The sequence below is a fragment of the Austrofundulus limnaeus genome, unplaced genomic scaffold, assembly GCF_001266775.1.
Source record: "Austrofundulus limnaeus strain Quisiro unplaced genomic scaffold, Austrofundulus_limnaeus-1.0 Scaffold1149, whole genome shotgun sequence".
Classification (NCBI taxonomy): Eukaryota; Metazoa; Chordata; class Actinopteri; order Cyprinodontiformes; family Rivulidae; genus Austrofundulus; species Austrofundulus limnaeus.
In genome coordinates, this window is record NW_013953551.1 from 4,839 (window position 1) to 14,007 (window position 9,169).

At 37.9% G+C, this 9,169-nt stretch overlaps 1 protein-coding gene across 1 annotated transcript in view; it reads right to left on the reverse strand.

The window, feature by feature from the left end:
• The window catches only part of LOC106534348 (integrin alpha-V), a gene marked incomplete at both ends in the record, with an annotated part of 11,083 nt that extends 2,049 nt beyond the window's left edge, over positions 1-9,034 (reverse strand). The window contains 1 exon segment of the mRNA XM_014030956.1: positions 8,989-9,034. Coding sequence (XP_013886410.1) covers positions 8,989-9,034 — 46 coding nt within the window.
• Between the last annotated feature and the right edge of the window lie 135 nt (positions 9,035-9,169).

A 9,169-nucleotide genomic window follows, 5' to 3' on the forward strand; every position in this document is an offset into this window, starting at 1 on the left:
GGGTGAACCAGCCTTTGCCGTAATGTGTTTTGAGGCAGTGCTTAAAAGCCTGAATTTTGCCTGAAACTCTCAGACTGAAGAAGTCTCTTGGAAGAGAGACGAAACATTTCATTAAAGAAGAACCTGTCCAGAGGACCTATACATTTTTTTTTCCTTTTGATTTTTTACCTGGATTGCTGAGATGCATCAGGACAAAGTGGAGGTTAGTCTGATGTTAAAAAAAAAAACACAGCAAAATAAAATAAACAGAGTACATTGAATGGTGCTGGAAGCAAAACACATGGCAACAGTTTGGTATATAAACTGAGTGCCATAAAAATACTATTGTTTGAACTTTTACACATTTTGTCACTTTACAACCACAAACTTCAAAGTATTTTACTTGTTTTTTTATGTGATAAATCACAATAAGTAGTGTATAATTGTGAAATAATATTATAGCTGGGTCTTGAGGGTCGTTATCCTGAAGGTTTCTCTGCTCCAAAATACCTTATTTGAATGAATAGGTTTCTGSAGAACTTCAAAAGGTAATTCAATCAGTGAGTCAGTTGTGTTGGAGCAGGAAAACAAGTAGAACAGGATAGCAGCCCTCCAGGATCAGGATTGCTCACCCCTGAGTAATGTGCAAATTATACTCTAAAAAGTGTTGTGTGCATTAGTATTCACCTTTTTATTCAGATTAGGGGTGTCCCAATACCAGTTATTCTTAAACCAAGTACAAGTACTTAAGTTTGAGTACTTGCCAATATCAAGTACTTACTGAGCTAGAACTTAAACATTACACAAAGACTTTTAAAACACAATTTTTATGTTTTTAGAACAAGGAGAACCTCATTTAAGGGCTTACAGTCCCTCTGACTGTATCAAATCAATACAGCATACAAATATATATTGTTGCAAACTGTTTAAATAAATATAAAAAGCAAGATTCTCTTTCAACTTGTATGCATTTCTTACATACAGAATTAAAAATCTTTACATTTGAAATGTAAACTATAACACATTCAATGGAGTACTGATACCAGTACCGATAATGATCCCCAGTATTGGGACATTTTGTATGAGTACTAGTGAAAAATGCTGGTTTCAGGCCTGATACAGATACCAGCATCAATATTTACTTATTGACCTTTATTTAGCCAGGCAAGACCCAATGAGATCACAGATCAAGGCCTGAACCTGAAGACAGCGTTTTGTATGTGCTTTTGGTCCTTAGAAGGAAACTGAAGTACTTGGAGAAAACCTGTCCAAGCATGAGGAGAACATGCAAACTCCACACAGAAATACCCTGGTTGGAACCAGGGATCCTCCCAGAACTGAAACCAGGACTCTCTTGTTGTGAGGCATCAGGGCTTACCACTGAACTGTCGTGATGCCAATTGGCACATCAGTAATTCTGGCACATATAACCAAATGGAAAGCTACTGATTGTCTACAAAAGTCATCTGATTATTAAATAGGGGCCACTTATTTGTTTAATTTAATATCCGTATAAATCCTAGTAATGGGCAGTTTGAAGCTAAAGCTTTAACTCATAAAACAAATCCACTGTTTTAGAAAAACTGTATTGGAGTTTGGTTCATTTGGTAGAAATCACCTGATCAGTGACGTCTGAAGCCTGGTCTGTAGCATATTTTCTTAAAGTGTTACGTTCCCCTTGGAGGTCTAGGAGCTGGGGGACGCAGCAAATAAAAGAAACTAGGCAATGAAGGAATATAACTCAGAAGGATCAAAATAAAGAACGATTTATTCAGAAAAATAAGATAACCTGTAACGGAAGAAATAATCTGAATGGAAAAATGGGAAAATTATCAATAATTTGAATATTGGGAGTGAAATTACTAAAACCCCCAACTCCCATAAACAAAAAGGGCGCCTGGACCCATGGGTCAAAGTTCATGTGGCTCAGCCACTAACTAATGCAGACAAAAGTCTGAACACCAAGCATACTAATCCCTTTCAAACACTAAAGGGTCACAAAACTCACCCTACAGGATGGGGAACCAGCGCACCATAACCTCAGGTACCTGCCGCCCACCAGTACTCCACAAAACACCAGCAGACACTCACCAGCAGCTCACAAGCTGCCCCAAATGGCCATAGGCATCGAGCTCAGCTTCACACAGCTTATCCTCTGCTCATCAGAGGGCAGAAAATTAAATGGGAGAAACATACATGCAGACACCAGTGCATGCAACATCAAGCAGGACACTTTTCCATGTATTAGTCAGTGAGAAGATGTTGACACAAACTTACTGAATTTTAGCAACAAAGTATTTACCGAAAACAAAAGAGAAGAAATTAATGCAAATTCTAAACTGCTCAGCAAAATATTAGTTCCTCCATTAGTGGATCAGCGGATGAGCAGAACTGTGTACACCACTGTCCAACAGCATCATGAAGACCAAGGAAAACACCTCATTGACCTGTTCTTGACCACACCGGTCAAGGATAAACATAGGACTCCAGACAATCCTAGAATAAAACAGTCTTACTTTGATTGTTTTCTAACTGTTTAATGTTGTTAAAACCTAATAAAAAATGGTTAAAATTCACTTTAGGAAATTGATTACAATTGGTTGGATTCTATTTGATTTGCACTGTCACTGTGAAAAGATCTCACTGTCAAGTTATGTGCAAATAAAACCTGCAATGTTCAGCAGGAGGTCACAAAACTTCTGTGAGCATTCATGCCGACTGCACAGGAATAAGTGTGTACTGATGGGAGTGTGTGTGAGTGCGACTTAGATCCTGCATTAGTGCCAAACCAAATTACCCTCCTGTTTGTCTGGTGCCCTCAGCTCAAACCACACATCACAAACATACACACATTAAGATATGTGAGGACTGAAACACTGCTGCAAGAAATATTTCACATTTGACACACCAGTGACTCTGACACTGTTTGACAGCCCAAAGTAGCCTGCCCCCTCCCCTCTAAACTTCTTCACTTTTCCCCCCACCGACAGTTTCTTAACTTCCTCTTTCAACTCACTAAACACTCAGAACTCTCTTTTCTAGCTTTTAATGCAACTCTCTAAACATAGCACACAGGTATTTTTAATGTCTATGTAGCTGGTGCTGTTGATTAGAACTCTTTTCATGCAGCAAGACTCTTGAAAATAAATTCAAAATAAGAACCAGGATAATATTATTAGATTTGAGAGCTCTACAATATTGATGCTCCTCCTCACGCTCATCTGTTGTCCAAATACTAACACACCTTTCAAAGTGCTGGAGAACAAACAAATCAGCTCTTGAAGATGAGAGAGACTGAAAATTTATATATTTTATTTCTTTAGTTTAACACAAAACAAATTACTGTTTTATCCTGGTTAGCTGATATAGATATTTTTAGTATTAAAATATTTAAAATTTCAACAAATAATTCAACACATATTTCTTGGCATCAGAAAACAGTGTATTTACCTTGATGAATGCCACCTTTCAATAAACTGCAATCACTTTAAGCTGAGAATCTATAAAATTAATATTGTTTAGGTCAAACTTTTTAATGACCTTATTGCACTACTTTGTGGCTCACTGGCAGACTGGAGGTGGCCTGCTAGCTGGATGTGGCCAGTCGAATAGCCCTAAACTAGACTAATACAGGTACGTATGTATGCAACGTTGGCCAAGATAAAATTTAAATATAACTAAACTGACCTTTTGCAGGTTTTGAAGTCTTCCCTGAGGCACTCTTTATTGCTCATTGGTTTAATGTGTTTTCATTTGCGTCTTCTAACCATGGCCTTCAGGATGCACTGGAAACAATTATTAAATAGCTAGGCTACATTAGTATAGTTAGTTTAGTATAGTAACGTTAGTATTTTTCTTTTTTTTCTTTTACCCTTTAGGTTTTATGAGCTGCCTGACTTGGTAACACTGATGCTTTGCTGGTGCTTTCCTCCCAATTTGCATGTATACAGACACATAGACAAATCCCAAGGGCATTTTTCAAATTGCTCAGATTATCTCAAAATCTCAGCTGCAAATTTATTTTATGTGGATCCTGCAAGGGGACATGGGGGTTGGGGTGTCTTTAGCATTCCCATGTAATACTATTGCATTACATTGCAATACTTGTTGCATTCTCTTACAAAAACTACCGTTATGTCTGCCGGTTTATTTACAAATTCACATGCTCAACAATACACAGCAGTTAGCCTACTACTTTAATGAACATATTACAGCCAGGCATGTAGTTATATCAAGCTAAAATGCAGATAATTTTACTCCATGCAGCCATGCAATACCACTGTCAATTTCCCGAACTTTTGACAATATCCTGTTTTGGTAACAGGACATTTCAAAATAACAGTCTGGTTTAAAACAGTTCATACAAAACATTTAACTTTTGCCAGGGATTGCAAACTTCTGCATGGGAACGCAAAAAGCATTGCATGAAAATGCAAGGGAACAAAAAAGGAAAAAATCCCCCTATGTCCCCTTGCGGACTCCGTAATTTTAAGTCTTATAGCCTATAGGACAAAACAACAACAACAAAACAATGAAAAAATCTAATAACCATTGCCCAACTCACTCTGCTTGTATAAATAAGTTTACCACCTCTCCCGTCCTCTCCTCTGTGTTGCAGATGCTGTTGTCTCCACCCCACGTTCTGGCTTTCCTTGTGGCCTACAGCCCGCATGTCACCTCCGTACACACACCTCCCCCACCCACCACCGATGCATCACGTGTGAGCACTACAGTTTTTCTGTAAAATAAAAAAAATACGGATTTTTGAGAATCAAATCTCAGGTATAAGTCCAACATGAACAATTTCCATTTAAAAATTTTGTGGAGCTTGTTTTAGTTACTTCTCTGTAAAAAGTGACTGGGTTAAAGCAACTTTTATGTTTTCTATGGTCAGTTGGCATCAGTGACCATCTTGAATGATTTTGACTGAAAAACATATTTTCAACATGCATTCATTGATTTTTTTTCAGAGTTTGAAGATTCATGAGATATTTTGCTTACAGACAGAGTTGTTTCCAGCAGTTTATGGCAATATTTTATGAATGATCTTGCATGATCAAGACCACCCAGAAAACATCTTAGGAATTTGTCTCAACTACTTCTACCTTAATTCTTTGTTTTTGCTAATACTGCTTAGCTGTAGCATCCATCTTCAATTTACTTGACTCTAAATGTTAATCAGTTGTAGATGAAAAATAAAATTAAAAAAAATGACTGAAACATCCCTAATGAGACACACTCACAATCATGTCTGCTGTTTGGCAAGAGCACAAGGAAATCATGCTGCATAAAAAAGGTGTGTGTTGTATAGATCTGAAGAGGGCTGCATGGATAAACTTGTGGCCCATGGTCTGTATGAAGTTGTCCCTGACACCCAGAGGCCTCATCATCTACCATGATCCAGACTGTGATGCATCGACCTGAGCCCGAGGCTCCAGTCAATAAATCCATCCTTCCTCCTCTGACTCCACTTCATTCTTCTTCTTCCCCTCACTCTCCTGTGACCGGCGAGGTGAGAGGTGTCCTGAAAAAGAGGAATGAACACAGCGACAGTCTATCATGGCAAGGTCGAACCATGTCCAAAACTCCGGGACGTGTGTGTTGTGTGTGTGTGTGTGTGTGTGTGTGTGTGTGTGTGTNGTGGGGGGGGGGTACAGAAGGGAAAGAGAAAAATGGGAGGACATCCAAAGACAGTAATCACAACAAACATGCTGATGCAGTATATTTGGGTGGTAAAACCCATGGATCCGGGTTTTCAAAAAGTTTTCTGAAAATGCTGATGGTGCAGTTGTTTGGGTAGAATTTTGTTTGCCTCAAATGGAACAGCTTTACTAGCATTTCATTGTGTGTTAAAGAACATTCCACTGCATCTCCTAGCATGTTTTTACTTCACCCTTGAATCAACATTTTTGGTTTTATTGGATGAACTGTTTGATTTGGTTGATTTTAATGGAGCTTAGTTCTGGTATGTATTCCTCCTTTGTCCCAGGAAACTTGTACATGTTAAAAGAAGCATTGCATTTTTTTTTTTGGCATTCTTTGAAGAAATATGGATTTTCCTACACCTTTCAGACCAATGTTATTTTTTGATGAGAAAGTACAGCTTTATATATATTTTGGTCAAACCTTGTAAACTGTGTTAGGCATGATCTCAAGATCTTACAAGATGAGTCAGCACAGAGTATGTGTTGTGAATGGCTCTCACCTACTATCACACGAAAATTTTACTCAATACCTGTAATGGAGTTCTTGTCATTTTTGTATTGGTTAAGGTTGATTAGTTGAAATGTACATTTTGAATGACTCAAGTTGTGGAGAAACATTCAGTGGTTTGGTTATTCTCTGTCCAGTTCATGAGACAATTTGTTAACAGACACATGCACACAGTCTCATGAGCATGTATGCAATTTGTATGTCCCTAAACACTCAAACCTTAATATTTTTAGTATCAATAATAGAATTACTAGAATTTAAACATATGCAGCTCCAATGAAATCAGGTTTATAGAACAGCACAAAAAGTAAGGATTTTTGGGTTTGGTACATTATTTCTATGTTTAAACCATGCTTCTTCGAAATAAATCTTATACCACTGGAAAGCCTGTTAATATCCATTTTAAATGGTGCCACATTTGTAAGGAACATTTGTGAGATGAGTAGAGCTGAGTATGTGGGCTATGCTCATGAAAAATTTGCCAAACCTTCTCTGCCAAGCAGTTTACTCTGCTGTTGCTATTTACTGTACATAGGTTTTGAGCTTCTCAATCCCCCAGGTGCTGCCAAGGTGCCTTATTATTAGTTACTCATCATTAGACCAAAGAAGTTCCATGGCTTGTCTCAAGCTTTTACCCTGAAAATTGATAATCAGATCATTAGATGTCAAGATGAAGTTAGAAACCTAGTTGTGTGGTTTGATCCCAAGCTTTCTTTTGACTTCCACTTAAAGGAAGTAACTAGGATTGCCTTCTACCACCTCAGGAACATCGCCAAAATCCAGCACATTCTTTCTTTTGATGATGGTGAGGTTCTTATTCACGCTTTTGTGACCTCACGCATTGATTATTGCAATTCCCTCCTTTCCGGACTACCCAGGAACATTTTTAGATGTCTGCAGATGGTCCAGAATGCAGCTGCCCGTATTTGAACTCATTCCAAGAAATTCGACCACATCATTCATGTACTGTTATCCCTTCACTGGTTGCCCTGTCAGATTCGGGCTGATTTTAAGGTGTTATTGCTCCCCTTTAAGGCTTTAAATGGTCTAATGCCTCCATACCTTACCAGCCTCTTACACTACTATGTTCCACCACGCTCTCTCAGATCTGAAGGTACTGGCCTATTAATAATCCCAAAAACCAGAAGAAAGGCCATCGGTGAACATGCCTTCTCTTTTTGTGCCCCCCTTTCTGTGGAACAATCTTCCTCAGGACATCAGGCAGGCTTGTTCTGTTGAGGTTTTTAAAGCTAAGCTAAAGACTCACCTGTTTAAATTATTTTACTTGCCTTAACTTTATCCTTTGTTTTTGTTATCACTGCCTTCCCCTCTCCTGTGATTTTATCTCTTGCTTTCTGTGTTTTTACTTGTTCTTTGTGATTTTATTTTTTACTCCATGACTTCACCTTTTGTCATCTGTGATTTTATCTCTTCTCCAGAGCTTTGCTTGAAAGCGCTTTACAAATAAAGTTATTATTATTATTATTATTTTTAAAATTTCTCTGCAAGAAGCCTTGTTACAACAAAGAAATCTACCAAACATGAATTTCCTTACATTTTGTACTAAGTATATATACTTATTGACTCTCTGACTTTGTATTTGGACATGAGTGTCTTTTGATATCCATCAGCGGGCACTGCATCACCCTTTGCACCCCTACTTCCCATGACCTTCCCAATGGAAGCAGGATATAATGGTTATTGCACATTGTTATTGTTTGATGTTTGCCCAATTTAAGTGTGTAATGTTGTTTTCAGATTATTATTAGTTTCATTGTATTGTGTCTGTGAAGTACTTTGGTCAACACTGTTGTTTTTACATGTGCTATATAAATAAAGTGATGATGATCATGATGATGTGTGTATTGATGAGGGTATTAAATAATTCCCAGTAATACTGAAATTGTTTTCCAAAAAGTATTTGTTACATTTTCTACTTTTCTACATGTCTAAAACAACACATAACATGTCTAATATTGTGATTCACCATGAGTTGTATTTTATTTTTTTTTTTATTTTCAGCTGATTTTAACACAATGATGTCACCACATTATTGACATTAAGTCAAAACAGTTGAGTGAAAAAGAGGGAGAAAAAAGTTTTGTTTTCTTTACCTCATTCACATTTGTTTAAATTTAAAAATATACAAATTTGTTCAATGGGGTTTATCATCTGCTGCATAAATTGCATCATTCAAATCAAAACCCACACCTCACAGATATGTCAAGAGGAATGCTGATTTGCAAGACAACATGCACACACAGTCTTACAAACACACACTGGGCATAAGGATGGGGGCTTAGCCAACTTCTGCGAGTCGTCCCGACTTAACTTGTGCTCCAGACCGGGTCTTAATATTCCGCCGGAGTGGCGAAGCCGTTCTTCTGCACGACCAATCCCATCGTCAAGTCAAATTTGCATTAGCAAATGGGAAAGCAGCAACGGCCTATTTGTTAATCTGATCTTTGTTTACCCAACACTCTTGTAATCCACTTTTAATTAAATAGCCGCCCAAATATGTGCGAGCAGCAGTTTGACTTTGTCTGTGCCCACATAGCCAGACTGAAGAAAGAACAAAAAAAAGAGAAAGGAAAAAGGAAAGAAATAAAGAAAAAAGAAAGAAGGAAAGAAAGACTTTCTGTTGTCACCCTTTAGGTTTAGTGTCATGGTAAAAAGTGATGCTCATAGCACACATCTTTGGTTGCCAAAAATTACACAATGTACACGCACACACACACACACACACACACACACACACACACACACATATATAAAGCAAGACTTAGATTTGATTACCTGAATAAAACAGCTTTGTCTGCTCCAAACACTCCAACTATTAAATCTGCAGGAGACACACACACACACACACAGAACAGCCTTTTTATAGCAGCACATGGGGTCCTTCCTGTGCCCCTTTGTGTGTGTGTGTGTGTGTGTGTGTGTGTGTGTGTGTGTGTGTGTGTGTGTGTGTGTGTGT